This window comes from Hypomesus nipponensis, chromosome 22, assembly GCF_054491055.1.
Source record: "Hypomesus nipponensis isolate SF chromosome 22, ASM5449105v1, whole genome shotgun sequence".
NCBI lineage: Eukaryota > Metazoa > Chordata > Actinopteri > Osmeriformes > Osmeridae > Hypomesus > Hypomesus nipponensis.
Genome location: NC_140382.1, coordinates 21,010,050 through 21,036,238, shown reverse-complemented (window position 1 = coordinate 21,036,238; position 26,189 = coordinate 21,010,050). Strand labels below are relative to the sequence as shown.

The 26,189-nt window shown below is 49.1% G+C and overlaps 2 protein-coding genes across 4 annotated transcripts in view; one reads left to right on the top strand and one right to left on the bottom strand.

The window, feature by feature from the left end:
- Positions 1-6,048: 6,048 nt before the first annotated feature.
- Positions 6,049-22,811, bottom strand: aimp1a (aminoacyl tRNA synthetase complex interacting multifunctional protein 1a). 2 transcript variants are annotated; one of them, XM_084686413.1, is made up of 7 exons: positions 22,672-22,811; positions 17,946-18,079; positions 17,220-17,333; positions 15,533-15,691; positions 12,299-12,507; positions 10,729-10,897; positions 6,049-6,519 (listed from the first exon to the last, which is right to left on the bottom strand). In XM_084686413.1, coding segments are annotated over exons 1-7 (954 nt in total). In that variant the 5' UTR covers positions 22,674-22,811; the 3' UTR covers positions 6,049-6,352. The 2 variants fall into 2 exon arrangements, with proteins under 2 accessions (XP_084542539.1, XP_084542540.1); XM_084686414.1 differs by having other exon boundaries at positions 17,220-17,330.
- Positions 22,663-26,189, top strand: part of tbck (TBC1 domain containing kinase) — a 35,264-nt gene continuing 31,737 nt past the window's right edge. For both annotated transcript variants that reach the window (XM_084686412.1, XM_084686411.1), the window contains exons 1-3: positions 22,663-23,341; positions 23,995-24,233; positions 25,522-25,594. In XM_084686412.1, the coding sequence (XP_084542538.1) occupies positions 24,041-24,233; positions 25,522-25,594 (266 nt within the window). In that variant the 5' untranslated portion in view covers positions 22,663-23,341; positions 23,995-24,040. The remainder of the gene's footprint in view (positions 23,342-23,994; positions 24,234-25,521; positions 25,595-26,189) is intronic.

Here is a 26,189-nt window from a genome sequence, read left to right as displayed (position 1 = left end):
TGGTTATCAGTTAGGATAGAGCAGCCTGCTGGATGGTTATCAGTTAGGATAGAGCAGCCTGCTGGATGGTTATCAGTTAGGATAGAGCAGCCTGCTGGATGGTTATCAGTTAGGATAGAGCAGCCTGCTGGATGGTTATCAGTTAGGATGGAGCAGCCTGCTGGATGGTTATCAGTTAGGATAGAGCAGCCTGCTGGATGGTTCTCAGTTAGGATGGAGCAGCCTGCTGGATGGTTATCAGTTAGGATAGAGCAGCCTGCTGGATGGTTATCGGTTAGGATGGAGCAGCCTGCTGGATGGTTATCAGTTAGGATAGAGCAGCCTGCTGGATGGTTATCAGTTAGGATAGAGCAGCCTGCTGGATGGTTATCGGTTAGGATGGAGCAGCCTGCTGGATGGTTCCCAGTTAGGATGGAGCAGTCTGCTGGATGGTTATCAGTTAGGATGGAGCAGTCTGCTGGATGGTTATCAGTTAGGATGGAGCAGTCTGCTGGATGGTTATCAGTTAGGATAGAGCAGTCTGCTGGAGGATCAGGACCTGCTTCGTAATAAGTTACTTTGATTACTTATTCAGCTGGTTGCTTTGAGTACATTTGCTATTTTGATTAGTCACTCGTGTGTGTGTGTGTGTGTGGAGAGGGTGGGGGGGCACACAAGGCCTGCTTGTTTAGAGTTAGAACAGCTGGTGTTGGGGGGTGTACCTGCCTGTGCCAGCCAGGCCAAGCAGCATTATGCACTGGTGCTCTCTAATAGCACATACACAAGCTTGCTTTATGGTAATAAACTCACACACACAGTACACACACACACACACACACACAGGGTGTCATGCAAAATGACTTTCATGCCAGTTGGACAAAGCACTCTATGGAGAACAGCGTATTAAGATACAAAACAATCTCTCGTTCCGCTAAGACATTGTGGCCGCTAACTGTAGCTATCGTCTTCCTGAATAACACCGGCTCTTTAAAACATAACACAACCGCAGGGGAAACAAGAGCCCCCAGCTCTCTCCTCCCTCTACCTCCCTCCTCCCTCCACCTCCCTCCACCCTCCACCTTCCTCCTCCTTCCTCCTCCCTCCACCTTCCTCCTCCTTCCTCCTCCCTCCACCCTCCCTCCACCTTCCTCCTCCTCCCTCCACCCTCCTCCTCCTCCCTCCACCTTCCTCCTCCTCCCTCCACCCTCCTCCTCCTCCCTCCACCCTCCTCCTCCTCCCTCCACCTTCCTCCTCCTCCCTCCACCCTCCTCCTCCTCCCTCCACCTTCCCCCGGCTCCTTTGACTTTCACTTGTTCCACACATCCAAACATTCCATCTGCGGGTTTTCCTGACGTGTTTGGGATATGAGATGTTGCGGCGCTCGAACCTGTGCGGCTGTCACCTCAATGGTGTTGACGTGGGGGAACGGGGGGGGGGGGGGGTCTGTCAACACAGGCCGCGTCCGTCACCGACACCCGACCTGGGGGCCTCGGCGTGGAGCCATAATTTGTCCGGGAGCTCCCTACCTCCGAGTCGTCTCCTCTCCCAGTCTGAAGTTTCAGACGGGGGACAGAGGTGTCCTTGTTTTACGGAGGCTAATTACGGCGCTCACCTCAAAAGCTTCCCCCTGGGAAACTCCCCCCCTCCCCCTCGGGGCTTAGAGCCACACTCGGGGTGAGTCAGAACCCACCTGGGGATGGTGGTGGGGGGGTGAAGACGATGGCCTTCCAGATGCTGCCCCAGGGTCAGTTTGACAGCGTTCCTCCGGTCAAGATCAGAAGTCTGCGTCTGATCTTGCATCTGCGATTTTTCTAATGTGAAAATCAAAATGAAACGATATCACCCCGGAGACTTCACTGTTACCTGTCACGGAATCTCCTTAAAAGGGTGTTGAGGGTCAGGGTTTGACCCTTGAACCTCGCCTGTGTAACCCGCTGTCATTGGTGGGCGACCAGGAAGTCCGTCTCCGCAGGGGATGCCGGTATAAGTAGTGGAGCTCTGCCCTCCTGTGGTCACTGTGGCAACTAGTGATTCATGACAGAAGCCAGTAAACACAAACAACACAACCCTACGTTTACTAACCAGGTAACTGTTGTCTTTGTGCTTTGGTAATACTTCATATCTTTTTTAGATGTTTCTTTCAACATGTGCTATTGTATTGTTCTGAATCGGAGAGACCACTGAGTTAGTCATCTGTAAGTTGTGCTGCTCATTTGTTTGGAGTTTTCAGGCATTTCTTTTGTTTTGCCAGTTTGTCATTATGAATTACACAGACCAATAGACTCACGACTAGGTTATAGCTAACTCCTTGCCTGGACTGTTAAGGTTGTGAGTGCGTGTGTGTGTGTGTCTGCCAAATCCACATCACACGCCAACGTTCGGGAAAAACAGAACAAAGTCATGCCGCAAGAACACGCTCCGTCAAATTTGCTTAAATCTACGCTACTTCATAAAAATTAAAATATGGTAAAAATATGTTTAATATTTTGGAAACACCAAACCCCAGAAAACAGTCTATCAGATGCTTTTTGGAGTCCCTTCTTGTGGGAAAACAGAAAACACAACATTAAAGGCAGGGTAGGTCTGTTTTGCCAAACTACCAAGTTTGACTTGAGTTTGAAAGTATCCTACCCAAAATGTCGCTGCCTCTCTCTTCAAAGCCACTCCCCCAAAACACATGAACACTTCCTGACTACTGCCTGGAGGACCACAGACAAACAGCCTGCCCAATCACTGCATTCGGTCCCAACGCAATGATTGGTCGTCTTTATCACAGTCCTGCGACAGTCACAGATATCTGATTTATTTTATTTAACTGTCAGAGCGTTTGATTTGTTGATTGCTATCAGGTTATTTTCAACAAATATGACAAAAAGTACTTCTCTAAAATGTGACATGCCCTGCCTTTAAGGGAGCTTGGTGAAGCCAACAGGAGAGATGGTGTGTGTGCTGCTCTCTGGATCTCTAAAGCCTCCCCCAGCCAACCCATAGAGACAGAGGGGGCAGGCCTGCTGTCACTCACCCTGGCTTGGAAATGTCTCGGATGGGCCGTAACAAGGTTAGATTTACCTCTGTGGGGGGACGGAGAGCGCGCGTACATGAGCGAGAAAGACAAAGATGTAGTGGAGGAGTACATTACATAAAATTTTTTACATTTAGGTATTTAGCAGACACGCTTATCCAGAGGGACTTACATAAGTACAGGGACATTCCCCCCGAGGCAAGTAGGGTGAAGTGCCTTGCCCAAGGACACAACGTAATTTGGTGCGGCCGGGAATCGAACTAGCCCGATTCCCTAACCGCTCAGCCACCTGACTAGGTGAATAAAAGAAAGAGAGATGTGATTATGGTGGGGGTTGAGAGAGAGGAGTTAGGGAGAAAGAGAGAGCGAGGGAAGAAAGGGAGAGAGAAACGAATAGGGAGGGAGAGAGAAAGAGGGAGAGATAAACAGAGTGGTCATTGGTTATACTTGGTTCATTGTGGACTCTTGCGAGCCATGAAACCACAGTCAGAGAACCAAGAGAGAGCTGCTCTTTAAACTGCAGCCAAACAATGTCCTAAGAGACCCTCTCTCCCTCTGTGTTCTGCACTGATGTAGAACACCTACCCAGAAATATTCCCCTCGTGATTCATTTAATCCGTCTAACAAAAGAGAGAGCGGCAGCAACAATGTGAAGTGAAACAAACGCACCCATAATAAATCTGAAGCAAAGACCTCTGTAACACAACCTTCCATGAAAAAGAGTGATTTGTAGAGAGAGGAGATGGAGAACTGGGGTGAAGGAGAGATCGAGCGAGGAGAGAGCACAGCTGTCGAGTCCGACAGCCAAGACATGGCAGTCTTAGTTTAGATAGAAGCTGCTCCATCTTTCACTGGGAGCCTGAAGGGGTCCTTCTAAAACACCTAACCCTAACCCTTCACCTCGGCTCTCACAGCAGAGGAAGATTGTGCTGCTGGAAGCTCTATGATTCTTCCTGGACTCTAAATCTCATCTGTAGAGTGCCAAGGAAAAGACCCAAACACGCACTCACACAAACACGCACTCACACAAACAGTCTCACACACACAATATGTTTTCTCCACTCTGACACATTTAGTGAAGGGATGTTGACCTAAGTTGAGCTCTCCTGTTAAAAAGCTGAGAGAACGAGCTGCACAGCAGGGGAGATCTGGTGTTATTACACCATAACGCCAACAACCAAAGCAAGCACACTGTTTTTCCTCACTCGCTGGATGCTAACCACACTTAGCTTTGAGATGATAATATGAATAAACAGATTATGCATCATTTTAGAAAATGAGGCCTGGGCAAACCCTGAACAACAACACATTTATCAAGTTGACAGGAGAGTACACACGTCCAGAAGGTCTTGAAGCAATCACAGAACACTGGAGACTCGAGATGCTCTCTGAAGCTCTTGAGAGCGGAGAGTAGCGGGGGGGGGGGGGGGCTGGTGAGCTGTTGCTGTGTTTGTTTGAAATGACGTGACCTTGTCCTCTTCGGGCGCGTCAGTCTGGTGGTCATGCGTTCCCTGAAGCTGTCCAAACTGTCTGACAGAAATGATCTCTCTTCGTCCAACAAGGACGCCTTCGGGGCGCCTTCCTTTGGAGGTTTTGGGGGCACGTCCAGCTGGGAGGGGACCCTGGGGTAGACCCAGACCTCCCTGGAGGGATTATATATCTCATCTGGCCTGGCCACGCCTTGGGATCTCCCCGGAGGAGCTGGAAAGCGTTGCTGGGGAGACGAACGTCGGGAATACCCAGCCGTCACCGTGACCTGAGCCTGGATAAGATGACGAGGATGGATGGATGATTGTGCTCAAAGTCCTGTGTTGTCTACCGTACGGTAATACATTTACAGTTATGCATTTTTACATTTAATAGCGAAGGATATGTTCTGACTTACACAAGAAGATGGGGTAGGCAGGTAGCCAACGACATTTTGAGGTTTTGATGCTTCGGATGTTTGGCGTGGTTCGTGAGAGTGATTGATTGGTTGGTTTCATCAAAGTCACACTTGTTTATGAGCGGGGGTTTTTCCCCCAAAACCTTTTTCACAGTCTTCAAACTGCCTGGCCCCTCGCTCCCTGACAGCTGCTTCAGGATTTATTCCGACACTCTGTTCTTTGACAGGCATTCGTTTTCCCCTCGTTGGGTCATGTGGTGAGAAGAAATATAAAAGAAAGCCTCCCCCTCCCAGTCCGGCCTGGTCAGTGCCGACCTCAGGAAAACAAGGGAGAAGCTTTCAATCAGACTGAAGAATGCCTTTCAACCACACATGGGTTGAGGTTTGCGTTTGATTTGCTCTGTGTTCGGAAGAGAGGTTTCCTGGCTTCTTTAGACCTCCATCGCACTGAGACAAGACATTCAGTGTGTGTGTGTGGGGTGCTGAGGACTTTGTAATTCTTATGTCATCACCAGGGTACAATCCCCCCCCCCCCCAACAGCCAACCCACATGTCCCCCCCATACCACATCCATCCTATCACTGTATCTCCTCCCTCCATCCTCTCACTGTATCTCCTCCCTCCATCCATCCTCTCACTGTATCTCCTCCCTCCATCCATCCTATCACTGCATCTCCTCCCTCCATCCATCCTATCACTGTATCTCCTCCATCCATCCATCCTATCACTGTATCTCCTCCCTCCAGCCATCCTCTCACTCCGTCTCTACCTCTCAATCCTTCTTTTCCCAGCGCTCTTCTCTGATGAACTACGGTTGAATCCCTGAGGGACCGGGGGTGCGATCTTCTCCAGGGGGGTCGATAAATCACACAACACTGAAACTTCCCTTAGTCAACGAAGGCTTAAACTTTGGGGTGCTACTGATTTATTCTGCGATGCCCGCTATCCCCCCCCCCCCCCACAATTTTTTTTTTTATCAAGTGAAAAAACTTTTGGGGGGGTTGTGTGAATCTACAAATCTTTCATTTTGCAAGCATTTTTTTGCAAAATATTTTTTGGGTTGTGTGAATTGTAATTCACACAACCCAAAAAATATTTTGCAAAAAAATGCTTGCAAAATGAAAGATTTGTAGAAATTTGGAAAGGATGACAAAATACCGTATTATTTTCAAAACTCCTTTTATTAGACCTTCATCATCACCATCATCCTCACTGACATCCTGTCAAGTTTCATCAGCGAAAGAACGACATACCAAGGTCAGGTTCGTGTTGAATACTCGAGGTGCGTTTGGTTTAAGTTACCACCCAAGAGACAGCCCTGACTGATCAGTCCCAGAAGTGCAAAACAGATATATAAAACACACCTCAAGTTCAGAGCATGCACCCCCTCTCCAGTCTGGAACAGGGCTGCATGCTTCCCTACCCCCCATATATCTCTCTCTCTCTCCCTCCGTCCCTCCCTCTCTCTATTTGATGCCGCTGTTGCTCATGGTCTGGGCTTTGCAGACGCCCTTCCCGGCCACCTGGAAGGCGGAGCCTCTGTACATGGCCACGCAGTCTGCGTCAGTCTTCAGGTCTGGCTGCACCTGCTCCCACACCTTCTTCTTGGGGTTCAGCTCCTTGTCGGGGTCACCTGAGGAAACACACGAGGGGTCAGAACGCCTGCCGGTTGTCGTGGAAATGGTGATGTCAAGACGCCTGCCGGTAGTCGTGGTGACAGCAACGTTCCAGGCTAGTTGTAGCTTTAGTATGAGCCACACAGCTTTGTTTTCATCTGTTTCTATCTACCGTCTATCCTGAGACGAGAATGGAGGAACTGGCTCGAGTCTGCTTCTCTGTCTGTCTGTTTCTTCCTGTGTTTGAATCCTTGGCTCTTCCTCCTCGCTCTGTGTCTAAAATGGGTCCTTAATTTAATGAGCGAAAAAGGTTTTGATCCCTAAACATGTTGCTGGTCTATTTCAGCCTTTTCTCTGTTCTAACTCCCTGGAGCGTGTTAGCCGGTGAATGTGTCAGCGATTATAACCCTCCAACCACTCTCTCTCCTGACTGACACGAACGGCAGAGACGCGGCTAGCAGAACACCAGAGCTAACAAGCACCCAGGGACAGCAAGGAGAATGGAGGAGAGCAGGGATGTGGGCGAGAAAGGGAGGGGGAATTACAAGAAAATTGATGCAGAGTCTGTTACTCGGCAGTCGCTAAACATCCTGTTGGGAACGATCCTCGTCACAAGCAGAAGTTTAACAAGCAGGCGTGCAGATCCACCAGCCCCTCCCCCCCTATCCAACAGCTGTAGAACCACCACAACACCCCCCCTCTATCCTGTCCTCCGATCGGCCTTGTTCTCATCTGCTTCCTCCTTCCTCCCTCCTCTCTCTCCACCCTTCCTCAGTCAATCTCTCCCCCCCTGCATCCATCCTCCCCCCCCCCCCTTCCTCCCACGGGGGAGGCGGAGAAGTCGTAAAACAAGGGTTTGGATGAGGGGATCATTGTAAAACAGCTTGATGAGAAGGGGGGGGGGGAACAGAGGGAGAGATGGATAGAAAGGTACTAGAGAGAGGAGTGAACTGCAAGACAAAGATACAGACAAGTATCTTGGGGAGAGAGAACATGAGAAATGGAGTCAGGGAGAGAGTCAGAAAGAGGGGGAGAGAGACAACCACAGAGAGAGAGCCAGAGAGAGAGCCAGAGAGAGAGCCAGAGAGAGAGCCAGAGAGAGAGCCAGAGAGAGAGCCAGAGAGAGAGCCAGAGAGAGAGATGGGAGTGGAAGAGAGCCAGAGAGAGAGATGGGAGTGGAAGAGAGCCAGAGAGAGAGCCAGAGAGAGAGCCAGAGAGAGAGCCAGAGAGAGAGATGGGAGTGGAAGAGAGCCAGAGAGAGAGATGGGAGTGGAAGAGAGCCAGAGAGAGAGCCAGAGAGAGAGCCAGAGAGAGAGCCAGAGAGAGAGATGGGAGTGGAAGAGAGCCAGAGAGAGAGATGGGAGTGGAAGAGAGCCAGAGAGAGAGATGGGAGTGGAAGAGAGCCAGAGAGAGAGATGGGAGTGGAAGAGAGCCAGAGAGAGAGATGGGAGTGGAAGAGAGCCAGAGAGAGAGATGGGAGTGGAAGAGAGCCAGAGAGAGAGATGGGAGTGGAAGAGAGCCAGAGAGAGAGATGGGAGTGGAAGAGAGCCAGAGAGAGAGCCAGAGAGAGAGCCAGAGAGAGAGCCAGAGAGAGAGCCAGAGAGAGAGATGGGAGTGGAAGAGAGCCAGAGAGAGAGATGGGAGTGGAAGAGAGCCAGAGAGAGAGATGGGAGTGGAAGAGAGCCAGAGAGAGAGATGGGAGTGGAAGAGAGCCAGAGAGAGAGCCAGAGAGAGAGCCAGAGAGAGAGATGGGAGTGGAAGAGAGCCAGAGAGAGAGATGGGAGTGGAAGAGAGCCAGAGAGAGAGATGGGAGTGGAAGAGAGCCAGAGAGAGAGATGGGAGTGGAAGAGAGCCAGAGAGAGAGATGGGAGTGGAAGAGAGCCAGAGAGAGAGATGGGAGTGGAAGAGAGCCAGAGAGAGAGCCAGAGAGAGAGATGGGAGTGGAAGAGAGCCAGAGAGAGAGATGGGAGTGGAAGAGAGCCAGAGAGAGAGCCAGAGAGAGAGCCAGAGAGAGAGCCAGAGAGAGAGCCAGAGAAAGAGATGGGAGTGGAAGAGAGCCAGAGAGAGAGATGGGAGTGGAAGAGAGCCAGAGAGAGAGATGGGAGTGGAAGAGAGCCAGAGAGAGAGATGGGAGTGGAAGAGAGCCAGAGAGAGAGCCAGAGAGAGAGCCAGAGAGAGAGCCAGAGAGAGAGCCAGAGAGAGAGCCAGAGAGAGAGCCAGAGAGAGAGATGGGAGTGGAAGAGAGCCAGAGAGAGAGATGGGAGTGGAAGAGAGCCAGAGAGAGAGATGGGAGTGGAAGAGAGCCAGAGAGAGAGATGGGAGTGGAAGAGAGCCAGAGAGAGAGATGGGAGTGGAAGAGAGCCAGAGAGAGAGATGGGAGTGGAAGAGAGCCAGAGAGAGAGATGGGAGTGGAAGAGAGCCAGAGAGAGAGATGGGAGTGGAAGAGAGCCAGAGAGAGAGATGGGAGTGGAAGAGAGCCAGAGAGAGAGCCAGAGAGAGATGGGAGTGGAAGAGAGCCAGAGAGAGAGCCAGAGAGAGAGATGGGAGTGGAAGAGAGCCAGAGAGAGAGCCAGAGAGAGAGATGGGAGTGGAAGAGAGCCAGAGAGAGAGATGGGAGTGGAAGAGAGCCAGAGAGAGAGCCAGAGAGAGAGATGGGAGTGGAAGAGAGCCAGAGAGAGAGATGGGAGTGGAAGAGAGCCAGAGAGAGAGCCAGAGAGAGAGCCAGAGAGAGAGCCAGAGAGAGAGCCAGAGAGAGAGATGGGAGTGGAAGAGAGCCAGAGAGAGAGATGGGAGTGGAAGAGAGCCAGAGAGAGAGATGGGAGTGGAAGAGAGCCAGAGAGAGAGATGGGAGTGGAAGAGAGCCAGAGAGAGAGATGGGAGTGGAAGAGAGCCAGAGAGAGAGCCAGAGAGAGAGCCAGAGAGAGAGCCAGAGAGAGAGATGGGAGTGGAAGAGAGCCAGAGAGAGAGATGGGAGTGGAAGAGAGCCAGAGAGAGAGATGGGAGTGGAAGAGAGCCAGAGAGAGAGATGGGAGTGGAAGAGAGCCAGAGAGAGAGATGGGAGTGGAAGAGAGCCAGAGAGAGAGATGGGAGTGGAAGAGAGCCAGAGAGAGAGCCAGAGAGAGAGATGGGAGTGGAAGAGAGCCAGAGAGAGAGATGGGAGTGGAAGAGAGCCAGAGAGAGAGATGGGAGTGGAAGAGAGCCAGAGAGAGAGATGGGAGTGGAAGAGAGCCAGAGAGAGAGATGGGAGTGGAAGAGAGCCAGAGCCCAGAGCTGACTTCCCCGCTGTGGGTGTCCAAACCCAGGGACGGTCCCCACGACTTCTCTGTTCTCTCAGCTGAACACACCAGTCATCCTCCCTTCATCCACCACTCCACCACTCCTCCCTTCATCCACCACTCCACCCCTCCTCCCTTCATCCCCCCTCCACCCCTCCTCCCTTCATCCCCCCTCCACCCCTTCTCCCTTCATCCACCACGCCACCTCTCCTCCCTTCATCCACCACTCCACCCCTCCTCCCTTCATCCCTTCATCCCCACTCCACCCCTCCTCCCTTCATCCCCACTCCACCCCTCCTCCCTTCATCCACCACTCCACCCCTCCTCCCTTCATCCACCACTCCACCATTCATCCCTTCATCCCCCCTCCACCCCTCCTCCCTTCATCCCTTCATCCCCCCTCCACCCCTCCTCCCTTCATCCACCACGCCACCCCTCCTCCCTTCATCCACCACTCCACCCCTCCTCCCTTCATCCACCACTCCACCCCTCCACCCTTCATCCCCACTCCACCCCTCCACCCCATCTCCCTTCATCCCCACTCCACCCCTCCACCCCTCCTCCCTTCATCCCTTCATCCCCCCTCCACCCCTCCTCCCTTCATCCACCACGCCACCCCTCCTCCCTTCATCCACCACTCCACCCCTCCTCCCTTCATCCACCACTCCACCCCTCCACCCTTCATCCCCACTCCACCCCTCCACCCCATCTCCCTTCATCCCCACTCCACCCCTCCACCCCTCCTCCCTTCATCCCCACTCCACCCCTCCTCCCTTCATCCCCCCTCCTCCCTTCATCCCCCCTCCTCCCACTCCACCCCTCCTCCCTTCATCCCCCCTCCTCCCACTCCACCCCCACTCCACCCTAATGTTTGTGGTGTGAGCTGAGTGCCTGTGAACACATCTTTGTGTGTGTGTGTACATGCTCACATTTGTGTGTGTGTGTGTGTACCTGGGAAGTTGTCGAAGGTGACCCTGTCTCCGGGCAGCGCCCCAGCTGGTGGGTCCAGGATCTCCACCTTGTCTGGGCTGCTGGCACACATGACCATGGCCTGGGACACCACACCACGCATCTTAGCAGGCTTCAGGTTGCAGAGCAACACAGCCAGCCTGTTCTGCATCTGCAGCAGGGGGGGGAATCACAAGCCTTAATGATCTACTGCATTGGGAGTCAGATGGCTGAGCGGTTAGGGAATCGGGCTATTAATCGGAAGGTTAGCGGTTTGATTCCCGGCCATACAAAATGACGTTCTTCACCCTACTTCAACCTACTTGCCTCTGGGGGAATGTCCCAGTCGCTCTGGATAAGATACTAAATGACTGTACTGCACTCACACTATCCTGTATGCAGGTCTTAACGATCCACACCCAGACTGTATAACACAAGCCAGCATACACTAACACACGTTAACACATGGTATCTAAGCTAGCGCAAGCTACCATCCGCTTTCACAAGCAAACACATGGCATCACACGTTAGCCTAAGCTACCACAAGCTATGGCACATCATTCAACACTCCAAGCTGTGCGCCTTCCCAGGTAGTAAACATGACTTAGAGAACTGGGGGAAAAGGGCTTTTGGCTGTCACTTCTAATAAATCTTTCTAGTTTGGAAGGTCTGTTTGTCAAAGTGGGACAGTGTTTGGATACACCACACTGCATCAAAGTGGGACAGTGTTTGGATACACCACACTGCATGTAGCACAGGCTTCTTCAGACATCCACACCAGCCCCACGTGCGAAGCACCTCTTAGTCTGGGTGTACACAGGAGGAGTTCAGACCATAGTACATTAAGTAATACAGTGGTTTTCCATATGTGCAAAAGAAAACCTGACCTACAAATTACAGTCAGGAGACAAAACCATAAATTCTGTCCCCCGATAGGAAAATGGAAGTTGGAAACCCTGCGCGCACACACACACAGTCAGACAGAGAGTGCAACACAAGCCTTCAGTTCTTCTCCGCACAGACTAATAAACGTAAAATATGGCGCCCTCGGTGAGTCGTTTGGATGCATGGCAGCTCTGGGGGCTGAATGAGAGCACCACGGACCAGGCAGAGGAAGGCAGCAGAGACTCACTGAGCCTCCAGCTAATATAGAAACGCCTCAAACCCAAGTAGGTGTGGTGGCTGACTGCAGTTCATTCATCCCTCAGGGCCAGTAGTCTTGGTCTGTAGGTGGGCAGACTCAGACTCGCTCTCTGGAAAGTCGTTGGGGAGTTCTAAGGGTCTAATAACTGCCACGGCGTCACATCTTACGAGGCCACGGAGGCTACTGAAGATTTCTGATTTATTTACCTCAGAGTTTGGGGGCTGTGTAAACGTAATCAAGCGCACGCCCCGCTTTCCAGCAAGGCCTGGAGTCGAGCCTGAAATGAGCCTACTCTGCCAGGCGTGCCTTGTACAGCTTTAGCGTAGCCTAGCGTGCGTTCTATTATTATTATTAGTTAGCATTAGCTTAGCATTTCCATTGTGATATAACATTAGCGTTAGCTTTAGCTTAGCATCGGCGTCATCATACCTGGTCGATGGGGATGTGTTTGACCAGCCCGCTGACTACCGTCCTGGGGGCGTCCTCCCCCACATCCACCTGCTCCACGTACAGCGAGTCGGCGTCTGGGTGCTTCTCAGCCATGACGATGCGTCCGACGCGGAGGTCCAGACGCGACACGTCCACCTTTGCCTCTTCCTGAGGCGGCCCTCCTCCTCCTGCCTTTTGTTTCTCTCCTCCTGGGGGGACGGAGACAGAGATTAAGGCTCACACTCGGGCGGACCACCATAGATTTGGCTTTCATAGTCCCAGATTAATCTTAATCTGTGTCTGTGAAACCAGCCCATTGAGCGAACGGCAGTTTGTCATCGTTCAAAATGTAAAAGAGGGGCACTCATCGGACTTGATCTCAAATATCTCAAAAGTCCCAAAAGGAAAATTGTAGCCATTTATGCAGTTGTGTAGACGAGATTTTCGTGACCAGATGGCCAGAAAGTTTAGGCTGTGGCATTGAAGTAATATGAAAGGAAACCTAGCTTTAGACAATTGTTGATGTAGCTCGAAATGTACAATTTGAACCCCTTTTCCCTCTTGCTTGAAGGGCAGCAACACAGAATCCTATGAACATTGTTGATTGTCAGTTTGGGAAGACAACCCAAACTCCAAAACTGGCATTTTGTGTTTGAGAACTAACTTAACTGCTCGTTATCGGAAGTTGTTGACTTGGCTTATGCAATATACGGAAGTGATGCGTACATAGTGGATTGAAGTCGGCGTATGCAAGTTAAGGTCGAAATGTCAGTCGGTCTTTCGTCAACGTGCAAGCGTAACTATTGGCGTTTCGGATATGATGAATTAAAAGCAAAATGTAATTTCCAAATTAGTACGAATTTTAACAATCATTTACCAACAGTAAATATTTTGATACTACTTACTTTTCATTGGTTTGGCGGCCCTCCTGCATTACCCTAGCAGACCACTAGTGGGCGTGACCCACAGGTTGGGAATCGCTGTTCGAGTAGTGTAGTCTATGGCAGTGTAGTCTATGACAGTGTAGTCTATGGCAGTGTAGTCTATGACAGTGTAGTCTATGACAGTGTAGTCTATGGCAGTGTAGTCTATGGCAGTGTAGTCTATGGCAGTGTAGTCTATGGCAGTGTAGTCTATGGCAGTGTTTCTCAAATGAGGGTATGTAGAAGTACTACAAGGGGTACTTGAGAGAAACTGGAAAATTGGAAAGAGAGTACATCATGAAAATACTGGTGTAAATGTTTTTATACAATATAAATACGGGTATAGGGGGTACGTGGATTTAGATATCATGGAAAGGGGGTTGTGAGAACCACGTTTGAGGACCGCTGGTCTATGGTATCAATGAGAGCGCGCGTTGACTTGGAGCAGCCAATTATTTAAATGAGTTGACTTAGTTCTTCTTCTTCCTGGAGCTGCAACAAACCCAGTTCTGTTCTTCCCTTCACTAGTACATTATTTTCTACATACACCATAAGGAAAATACACATATACCAGTTAAATCTCCAAAGTCTAGCTTTTCAACATCTTAAACAGTATTTTTAGCCCAGGGATATTAGGGGGCTCATTGGCATCACATGTGTGGGGTGGAAAGTATGCAGACCCGTGCAGACGCCTGGGTTCTGATCCAATTCCACCCCCACCCATCTCCGTCACCCCATAAGTGAAAACAAACGCGCCCGTTAACAAGCGACTGGGCCCCAGAATGGCACGTCTGACCTTGGATCACAACAGCCCTTTAATAACAGGCAGGTAGACAGACCGGTGGGCGGGTCAGACAAGGTGGAAACACAGATCTTAAGAACCAACATCCTGTCACTCTCCAACAAAGAGTGCATCAATATGTTGTCTTGAGAAGAAAACAGGGCCAGCCACCCAAGTGAGCGTGGGCGTATTTACGGCTCATGTTCTTTGACATCTGGGCTTCAGAAGTACCAGATACACTCAGAGTCTGTCAACATCTCCTGATAGATGTCTCTCTCTCTCTCCCACTCTCAGAATGATGAATTATACCTCTATAAATAATCCATGGCTCAGTGTTTGAGAAACATGATTGATTTATTGTGCCGATCATTTTTTATTTATTTTTTATGAAAAAATAAATTAAAAAAAGAACATTTTCATGCTGGCTTTTAATTACCAATAGATTTTTTTTGAAGAATGTATTTTTTCTTTTTTATGGTAATTGACAACAAATACTGCATTAGCAAATAGTTTAAGTTAAACCAGATAGCCCTATGTTGTGCAAACTCCCCTTCATGATGGGATCAGAAGACCAAACCACAGTGTCTGGACTTTCTCAGTCCGGTCGACTCTTCCTTCAGACCTCCGCTAGGCACAGGGACAAGCAGAGCTTGTCGTAAATAAGTAGCTTATATGGTTTGATGTTGCATAATCATGAACATCATAGATGAAATCATGTCATAATAAATCTGCAAATGAGCTTTTCCAAACAAGTGAAATTGTTTTCACTGTCTAGTCCGGTTTGGGAACAGATTAAGTTTCCCGACCTTGAATCGCTCAGCAGTCGTTGTTAAGAGTTTTAAAATATCGGAAATTCTGACGGAGAGTAAGGGAAATACCTGGTCCACTGTGAGAAAGAAGCGGACAACCTTTTTCAGATCCGGAGAGCAGCTTTCTAGTGGAGCCGTGATGGGGCTGCTGGATAGCAATCAAGAGGATCAGGTTCTTAAGTGAGTCAGAATATCACCCGCTCCTTAAAAAAGGGTTAGCTAACAGATAAACCACATGGTCAAAAAGATCATTTTGTCCTTCGAGTCGACTCTCTAAACCTTCAGTTCTGCTTACTTGGATAATTTTTTGTACAAATTAAGTATTCTCAGAACACTCGCTCGTCTCCCGAGATCGCAGCGTAACGAATGTAAAACTGGAGGCTTTCACGCCAACAGCCACAGACGAGGGACTTGAAACGAAAAAGGCAAGACAGGACTTTAAGTACGCTTTCGACCAGTAAATCATCCACTTCGACTATCGAAGCCTGTTTAAAGAGCTCGTTAAAAGCACCTCGTAAGGGGCAGAGTCGATAATTGTCAATAAGTGAACGCAAACTGCATGTGATTTAAGTTGTGATCTGTACGTGAAACCAATGTTCAAGATTGAGTTTCGAGGCTGCTTTTTTACCTACACGGGGCCACCCTGCGCTCCACAGGCGAGGAGCTTTGAATCCTCACTTGAACACAGGTTGTCTTCTCAGCTAGTCAGTTGGACTTTTACCCTTTTTCTCTGCTTTCTTCTTCTTGCCCTCGTTGTCCTTGGGAGGGGGGCTCGTGGGGGAGGTGGCTGCCACCCCACAGGGGGGCGGTTGGGGGGGGGAGGAGGGCTTGGAGGTCCACTGCACACCAGCATCTCCTGCAGGGATGGGAACTTCTCGGACTGCAGGGAGGAGAGGAGAGAGGCTGGAGTCAGAGACATTCACCACTTCAATGAACCTGCAGGAATCAGTCACTTCAACACTACGACTAGAAATACAGGATGGATGGATGGAGGATGGAGGAGATGTAACCACACCTAGACAGATCTTTCTGGGGCTTGATTGGTCTCAGCAACATAATTCAGCAAAATGTCCAGAGACAGATTTATTCATGGACCCAAAGGGGACCGCTTGCTCTCCTGGAGCAAACAAACAAATCTTGAAGGGAAAATGACAGTGTTCAAACGAGGGTAGGACCGAGAGGAAAATAGACCGTAACCGTTGGAGGACTGTGGCCTCCCTCCATCACTCCCCCGGGAAAAAGGAATGTTCCAGAAAGAACACTTAATTAAGGGGCCTGGCGATGTTTGGGTTTTGCATGTACACACACACACACACACACACCCACCCCAGTATTTGACAAACATGGTTAGCCTGCCATACTGGTCTTAATTAGCATCATGCCATGTTAACTGAGGTTGGCAACTTTAAGGTTTCCCTTAGAAAGAAAAAAATAGCATCTACTTTTGGGAACTCGACTCGTATATTAGCAGTCTCCAGCAGGTTCTTGTATCAATTACATCGGTTCAGTATTTCCAATTCCAGATCTTTCTGAAGGCAAAGCACATCGGCTGCTTTGATTTACCTCGTCACCATCAAGACCATCAAAATAAATAACCAACAACAACAGCTCGATAGCTTTACATGGAAAAACACGATCTTCATATACGAGGAACATTCCTCTCAATGTTCCAAATCGAACATGTGAGGAGAGAGAGGCTTTTGAAGACGAGCGCTAAATTGGCGTTTTGTTTGGTTCCAATCTGGTGCCTCTTTTCCTCCCTCCGTCTCTTCCTCTACATTCTTTTTCATCTCTGCCATGCTGGAAACCATTATTTAAGTGTTAATGATCAGAGTGGTGTTTGGCCTTATGTGCTAATGCGTGCGACACAGGCCTTCTCCATCACCAGCTTTAGAAGGTTCCAGAAGGCGTCTGGATCAGTCATGTCCGCTAGGTCCAGAGGCAGGCTGCTAAGACTCATGCTAAGACTCATGCTAAGACTCATGCTAAGACTCATGCTAAGACTCATGCTAAGACTCATGCTAAGACTCATGCTAAGACTCATGCTAAGACTCATGCTAAGACTCTGCCCACGGTAAAGGGCACATGTGATTCACTAACAAACAATGCAGGAATTCAATTAATGTGCGTAAGAGCAGGCTGTTGGTTTATTATAAGAGCCAAGCTGGATGAATGGATGGAGGGATCTGTATATGAAGGGATGGATGTGCAGATGAAGGGATGGATGTGCAGATGAAGGGATGGATGTGCAGATGAAGGGATGGATGTGCAGATGAAGGGATGGATGTGCAGATGAAGGGATGGATGTGCAGATGAAGGGATGGATGTGCAGATGAATGGATGTGTGGGTGGTTGTGTAGATGGATGTGTACCGGGAGGGCCGGATGTTAAATATGAATGAACCAGACCTCCTCTGCTCTTCTCCTTCTCCAGCAGCTGATTCTTCAGCTCCTCAATGTCTTTCTTCAGCCTGGCGTTCTCTACCATCAGCTTCTTCTCCTCCCTCACAGAGGCCTGAACTACTGCGCACACACACACACACACACAGGCACACACACACACAGGCACGCACACACACACACAGGCACGCACACACAGGCACACACACACACAGGCACGCACACACACACAGGCACACACACACACAGGCACGCACACACAGGCACACAGACCAGTGTCAGAGAAAGGGGGATAGGGAGAGAGAAAAGATTGAGAAAGGGTTAGGGGGATGGAAAGAGAGGGGTGAGTTATGGAGATGATGTGGGTGAGGGAGAGAGAGGGAGAAAGGAAGAAATATGAAGAGACATTGATGAGGGAGAAAGAAGGAGAAAAGTGTGTGTGTGGTGTGTGTGTGGTGTGTGTGGTGTGTGATGTGTGGTGTGTGTGTGGTGTGTTAGTGGTGTGTGTGTGGTGTGTGTGTGTGTGTGGTGTGTGTGTGGTGTGTTAGTGGTGTGTGTGTGGTGTGTGTGTGTGTGTGGTGTGTGTGTGGTGTGTTAGTGGTGTGTGTGTGGTGTGTGTGTGTGTGTGGTGTGTGTGTGGTGTGTTAGTGGTGTGTGTGTGGTGTGTGTGTGTGTGTGGTGTGTGTGTGGTGTGTTAGTGGTGTGTGTGTGGTGTGTGTGTGTGTTGTCTCTTACTGGCTTTCTCCTTGAGCAGCAGGATCTGCTGTTTGAGGAACTCTATGATCTGATCAGCCTCAGCTGCCCTCTGCTCCAGCCTCACCAGGGAGGCCGTCTGACCCGACATCTTACCCAGCGAGCGTGCTAGGAACCTGGGGAGATACAGGAGACACCCCTGGGTCAAACAACCAGGGCTATCTCTACAGAGTACCTGGGTAGGATTAGGTGAGTTTGATGTTAACCCCCTCACACCCTGATTCACTGATGTTAGTCACCTATACACCCACAAGCGTTTGGGTCAAACACTAGGCTACTTGAGGTACACTTGATTTAGTTCAGCAATCAGCAGGTACCACTGATATTGGTGAAACCGTCCCTGATGTGTAGAGTAGGCTTAACAATAGGTGAGAATGAAGCGTACCCAAATTAAAGTATTTTAACAACAACATACTTGAACCAAGTCTGGTGAAAACAGCCTCGGTCACAAGCCGGTCTAGTACCAGATGCCTTGTAAACACGTCCTGGCAGAGAGTGATGTGTGTGTGTGTATGTGTGCGTGTTCATGCTGCAATCCTGTTTAAGGGCATGCTTCACAAAAACCAGACTTGCTCTGGCAAGTGTCCACACAAGCATGCAAAGATAATCAGAAGATGAAATGCCACTGTGACAACGGGCCTATAAATCTGTTTGTGAATCCCTCCCTTCATCTCTCCTCCCTCCATCCCTCATCCCTCCCTTCATCTCTCCTCCCTCCACCCCTCATCCCTCCCTTCATCTCTCCTCCCTCCACCCCTCATCCCTCCCTTCATCTCTCCTCCCTCTGCCCTCATCCCTCCCTTCATCTCTCCTCCCTCCATCCCTCATCCCTCCCTTCATCTCTCCTCCCTCTGCCCCTCATCCCTCCCTTCATCTCTCCTCCCTCCATCCCTCATCCCTCCCTTCATCTCTCCTCCCTCTGCCCTCATCCCTCTCTTCATGTCTCCTCCCTCCACCCCTCATCATCTTTCATCCCTCCACCCCTCATCCCTCTCTTCATCTCCTCCCCTCCTTCATCTCTCCTCCCTCTGCCCCTCATTCCTCTCTTCATCTTTCCTCCCCTCATCCCTCCCTTCATCTCTCATCCCTCTTCATCTCTCCTCCCCTCCACCCCTCATCCCTCTTCATCTCTCCTCCCCTCCACCCCTCATCCCTCTCTTCATCTTTCCTCCCCTTCTCCCTCATCCCTCTCTTCATCTCTCCTCCCCTTCTCCCTCATCCCTCTCCCCCTCTAGGGGGGAAACAGCAGACTGGGGTTCCTCCAGACCCTGAGGATTAGGGTCGCTGAGAGGTCACCTCATGTCTGTCTTGACAAGCACCAGGTCACATTGGTCAAACCAAATGCTCTGATGACATACAAAAAGACATTACAGTAAATGAAATAAGCCGTCCATCTCTCTCTCTCTGCCCTCCACACAGATGTCACACCAACGCTCTTGTTTTACAGGCACAGATGATGAAATCACATCAGCCTTTAAACCCTGGCTCCGATTCCAAACAACAAGAATGTTTGGTGCGGTTTTCCAGCTTGTTTGAAAGTTCAGATGGGATTAAAATCCCTGCAGGCCCCATCACTGCAGCTGGGCAGCAGTCTGACTTTCAGTCTCACGGCCTTCACACATGCTGGACCTGGGAATCCTCTCTCTACGTCTCTCTCCATCACTTTCTCTCTCTCTCCTTTTTACCTCTCTCTCTCTCTCCCTCTAGGTCTCTATATCGTTGAAGCTTGTGTGTGTAGAGAGAAAGAGAGAGACGGAGAAAGAGACAAAGAGAGACAGAGAGAAAGATGGAGAGAGGTGGAGAGAGAACGACAGAGGGAGAGAGATAGAGAAAGAGAGACGGAGAACAATATAAAAGGAGATGGAGAGAGAAGTAAAAAACGTATTTAACACATAGTAGAACGGGTTGGCGTTGGAAAACAACAGCTGGCGTTGGATGAAAACAAAGCATTCGGGTGAGGGGTGTGAGTCGGGGAGGCGGAAATTAGAAACACTAAAGAGCTGCAGTTGATAATACAGAGGATCAAAGACTGCCGTTGCTTGAAAAATGCTTCTCCCCTTCTGTTTTTCCCCTCCTTTTCAAGGCTTTGAATCAATTTGGAACAGGGCCTCTGTTCTGATTGGCCGGCTTCACCACGCTGCTGGCTAATCAGAGCTCTACAGAGAGCTCCAGGGACGTAACCAGCCACACTGTTACCCCTTCTACAGACCAGGGTCAGCTTCCTGTCGTGAGGTGACATGCAGACCAAAAGGACAGGGTCACCTCACCCAATCAAGACTAACCCGAGTCAAGACTTACCCTAATCCTAACCAAGTAGACTAATGCTAACCCAGCAGACTAACCCTAACCCAGCAGACTAACCCTAACCCTGCAGACTAACCCTAACCCAGCAGACTAACCCTAACCCAGCAGACTAACCCTAACCCCGTCAATACTGAGGTGCAGCCGGTTGTGACAGCAGACTGGCCTCCAGGCCCCAGTCTAACAGGTTGTGACAGCAGACTGGCCTCCAGGCCCCAGTCTAACAGGTTGTGACAGCAGACTGGCCTCCAGGCCCCAGTCTAACAGGTTGTGACAGCAGACTGGCCTCCAGGCCCCAGTCTAACAGGTTGTGACAGCAGACTGGCCTCCAGGCCCCAGTCTAACAGGTTGTGACAGCAGACTGGCCTCCAGGCCCCAGTCTAACAGGTTGTGACAGCAGACTGGCCTCCAGGCCCCAGTCTAACAGGTTGTGACAGCAGACTGGCCTCCAGGCCCCAGTCTAACAGGTTGTGACAGCAGACTGGCCTCCAGGCCCCCGTCTAACAGGTTGTGACAGCAGACTGGCCTCCAGGCCCCAGTCTAACAGGTTGTGACAGCAGACTGGCCTCCAGGCCCCAGTCTAACAGGTTGTGACAGCAGACTGGCCTCCAGGCCCCCGTCTAACTGGTTGTGACAGCAGACTGGCCTCCAGGCCCCAGGCCACGTCCTACAGGCTGACGCCCAGGCTGACACGCCGTACTGAACAGCTGTCATAACCCACTGCCTGTCTGCCCAGTGTGACTACCGTGCTCAAAACAAACTTCGACCACGTTAAAATGTCAAAAACACCAACACCATTTCCGACTGACGGCAAATTAAACAGCCTGCGATCATCGTGCTGCATATGAAAAGAATCGGAGAGACGTTTTCTCATCAAACGGTAGATTATTCCAGGATGTGTGCATGTTCAACTCAATCTGGCTTCAAATCTGAGTAGGCCATGAAAAGGACACAGATTAAGGGTGTGTGTGTGTGTGGGGGGTGGATAATCTAACTATGCTTTCTTTTTATTCTTTCAATTTCAAGTCACACAACAGCAGCAGACATCTGAAGACGCTTTCCAAACCATCCCTACCGCGGGCCTTAAAGCCTATTGCTTCGCTAATACCCTGTGAACAATAATAACTGGCGCTCGCACAATAATAGCCGAATAAAACGTCAAACGCAACGGCACACTAGCGGTCACTGCTGTGATCACTTAAAAGCTTCCCCAACATAGATTGATGTGAGCAATTGCTTTTGCCGCCCAGAGCCTGATGGAAAACAGTGTTAGCTACCAGCAGGGTACAGCCATCTGAGGAGATTCAGAAGACCTTGTGTTTTAGTCCAGGCGAGTGAGATTAGGTGTGGATTTCAGCTGCCCAGCTGTGTGCTTTTCAACAGTTCGACCCCATGCCTGCCTACCATATGTCAACACTTCAACAGTACCGCTAGGGACCCACTGCGTTTGAGGGAAATACTTCAGTTATTAATGCCAAGTGTTGACAAAACTGAATCTGACTCGACAACACTGTTGTCATTCACTGACTTTTAGAAATGCTTTGGAGATTTTTCGGGTTGTTTCTCTGTGGTAGAAAACACGTTTAGTAACGTCTTAGATTTAATGTATCAAACGCAGGTGACAGTGGGCAGGCCACACCACCAGACTCATTCACCTTTACTTCAGAAAGATGTATATGCAGTGAGTAATAACATTGTCTTAACCTGTGGGCATAACGTATTTCTGGCAACCGTATTCTTCAGTCGTCGTTAGAAAACTTCTGACCCGTGGGTATTTAAATCTATAACAGCTGAGTCTGCGCGGTTCCACGATGACAGCCACTTTAGATAATAATACGGCTGTTTGACAGAAACCAGTGACACTGCATTCCATCGCCCCCATGCGTGTTTACTTGGGCAATCTTGACACCAGATTACGTTTATATTTCAGTTATAAAGTGCCATGTTAAAAGGCATTCACAATATTCGAACCAGACATTATAAAACCGCCGTGACATGTTAGCTTAGTCTAACCTTTGAGAGACCAAGTTGAGTGGTTGTGTTGGTTATGTCAGGTGTGCAGGTTAGGCAAACCTTATACTAGTGGTAGCTACTGAATGTCTGCTCTTGAAAATGAACTATATTTTATAGAATTTATGAATCGCTAGCTATGTGGAGGCCTGGTTTGTTTAAAGCTCTCGTATCATGCCACGCCGCAGCTAGCAATGAGACTTGTCAAAACGGACCTTTTGACTGAGGTAACAAGGTAGCCTAGCCTAGAGACCTTATTATGTTTTAGCTAGTCTTAGCTGTTAGCTATCTAACGTAACATGGCTATACGCCTGCATGGGCTAGTCTCTTCGTCCTCTTAGACACATAACATACTGTACAAAGACACACAAATAAGATAATAACTTAAGCAACTTACATCAAATCCTAACCGTTAGCTTTCTGGACACACGTTTTGGTGCCGAGAAATGTGAAACAGAAGGAGGTTTGGAGAAAGACCCCGTTTCCTTCAAGGCCCCGGACGCACGTTCAACGATCTGTATAGTGTCCGGATAGGGCAGCTCGTTGACTAGCATCATGCAATGTGACGGTCGAATGTGTTGCCACTCGACTCCATGTTCTACCAGTTGCACAACTTAGACACTAGCGAATGGAATATAGCTCGTTTTCTCGTGCCTGTTTTTATTTGAGCAATTAATTTAATTGGTATTTGTCAGTTATAAGTTTATGTTTGGTAAATAACCAAAGAACCCTACTTTGCACAATTGCCAACAACGCCAATACCTTACGAATATACGATTGCACAAATATTTTACACGAACTTCTGAACTGAAAATTGATCCTTTACAATGTGTGATTTATTCGTGTGCATGGCCAAGTACATCGTCCTAGTTGTCAAACAAAATACCTGTTTTTAAATCGTTTAATTTAAAATACTTAATGGCAAAACACAGCCCGTCTCGTCGCAAAAAAGTGACGTAGGTGGTCACGTTATCTCAGCTGTCCGGCTGCACCCGAGGAAGATAATTTAAAAAACGAAACACATTTAAATTGGAGTCGCTTGGCATTAGGGAACACCATCACTAAACGTGAGTGGACACTTGAAATTGTTAAACGGGGATTTCTTACTCTAGTAGTGTTTTCAAGATTAGCTTTGTATGCATCAATATCTTGCATCCAGTGGACAATAATAGCTAGCTAGCTCTCTGTGTTTGAGTATCTCCACCTTGCTTTCTTGCATCTGAATAATCTGACAGTTTATGTAGATCCAACGTGATATGATTTATCAGCACGTGAAACGAATAGATATGTGTATCGCACATAACTGTGTAAACAGTACCATTGTCTGATTACCATAATTATTAGCTAGCCTAACTGTATAATAGAGTTGATTAACAAGCTACCTCCCCAAATGTGTAGCCTACTCTACTCCAGGTCAGTAGGTCTGACCTGGTTGTCAGGCTAAGCAGCTAGCTGCTCTAACTCAAGGATACATATAGACACGCACCACAACACAAGACCCAACATGGGGCAGAGAGAGCCCATCCTGGATCTCTAGATTCATAAAAAAAGAAATCCAATCCTGCATTACACAGCGACCAATAAATATATATTTAGGCTACAGTATGTTATCTAATATATCCTTCAAGCAGACATTTTAAACCAAAGCGAGGTACAGAGGAAGATTCGAACCTGCGACCCCTTGATACAGACGTTGTCCCTCTGACCCTGCTTGTCCCAGGTTCCCCAGCGCTGGCCCGGACTGTCCCCAGGGACGGCGGCCCGCCATGCGACCACTCAGAGACGCCCAGCTGGGGGCGTTCACCTTCTTCGCCTCGGCCCTCCCCCACGACGTGTGCGGTAGCAACGGCCTGCCCCTTACCCCCAACTCCATCAAGATCCTGGGCCGCTTCCAGCTCCTGAAGACCCTCACACACCCGCGGCTCTGCCAGTACGTGGACATCACCCGGGGGAAGCACGGTAAGGCAGCCTTCAGCCCTTCAGTGGCTCACATGATCTCCTGGCGTCAGGACGCGTTGTGCTTGTCAGATGGAGTCAGATGGCTGAGCGGTGAGGGAGTTGGGCTCGTTATCAGAAGGTTGCCGGATCGATTCCCCGCTGTGCCAAAATGACGTTGTGTCCTTCGGCAAGGGCATTTCACCTTACTTGCTTCAGGGGGAATGTTCCTGTACTTACTGTAAGTCGCTCTGGATAAGAGCGTCTGCTAAAATGACTAAATGTAAATGCTTGTGGAAAGGACAGCAGAGGATGGATAGAAGGATGAAGGATGATGGAAGTGCGGATGATAGGAGGATTTCGGTAGTCTATCTTTCTATCATTCTGAGTCAAGGATCTGTCTCTTTACTATGTAAACTAAGTAACCACATAGCAGACACATTGAACACAAAGGCTCCATGGAGTCGTAGTACAGTAGTAGGCTTTCCCTGTAAGCCGTCTCCATGCATTTACAATGTTCTCAACTCTACAGCAGAATCATAAAGTGTGTAAAAGTCTGTAAAACAAGGACATTTCTTTTAATGTTGTGTTGTTTGTTTTTGTTTTTTTATGATGGTTATTTTCATCCTGAGGTGACTGGATTTTTGGATGGTACATCGCAGAAGGTGCATGTTTGAGGTGTTCCGTTATTGTTTACCACCCATGTCGTAGTACCTTTGTTAGTATGTTTATGGGATGGCCAATCCCCTCCACAGGCCCTTGCTGTTTGGCGGAAGGCTCTGGTTCTGATGACATCATGACGTTTGAAGCTCAGAAATGGTCAAAGTACAGACCCCGAAGGCTGCGAACAGACTCTGTGTCTCATCTTCCATTTTGCTGACGTCCAGAGATGTGGAAATCTTGCTTTTTAACTGTTGGGGTTAGGCTCTATCTTCTTTAATGGCCAGATGTTTCCTGCCTTCCCACACAGACTGTCTCAGCAAGCGGTTGTTTTCATTACAACTTTGTTGACATGTTGTTGACCAGACAGGAAGGTTGAGACAGCAAAGAACATATTTACAGCTTTGTAATTGCACACCGTGTTGTGTAAGCAGACTACAAACGTATACCCTGACCATATTAAGGTGCTCGGTGACTATTTGGAGCTGAGGAAGAGTGTATGAACCAAACAAGAATGTAATGAGGCGTAGTCGTCCGTGCTTCAGTCACCAGGTGGACAGAACACATTGCCTCAGTTGCTGCTCCCGTCCTTCATCTTGGTTTTCTTCTTCATGTTTTTATTTCACCGCAACGCCTCTTCTCTCTTGTCCAGAGCGACTGGTCGTGGTGGCGGAGCACTATGAGAGCAGCCTGAACGACTTCCAGAAGCAGGGGAAGACAGTGAGGTGAGGACCCAGACAGCGCAGGCTCCCTGGGGACGACCTGGGGGCCGGCCGTCGCACACACTACCTGGTATACAGAAGAGCGAGGCGGGCTGAAGCTGCCGCACTTTAACAGGCTGTGTGTGACTGTCTGGTGTTCCGGTCAGAGATGGTACAGTCCACTCATCCTTCAAGTAGAAAGCCAGATACTCATGTTTAAAAAGATTCTGGTAAAAGTCAATGTACTGACTATACTTTTTCACTCAAGTTAAAGTAAAGAAGTGTGGGCTCTGACATGCTTAAGAACATTTTGTGCATTTTTTTATAACCTTTTAACCAATTTCAATAAAGTATTTGTACTTTGTTACTTCCCAGCTCTGGTTCCGGTCCAGAATACCTCAGATAACCGTCTGGGGACAGTTTAATCAGTTGCACTGGAATAACTGCACGGGGTGGTCTGAAACAAGCATGTGCTTGATACCTTTAGGGGGTTCATCACACCCTAGATGCCCTGTGTCTGTATGATACAAAACAAGAAAGAAAAAATATATATATGTATATGTAATTTGTCCAAACTTTTGACTGGTATTGTGTATACCTCAAATAGTGTTTGTGTGTC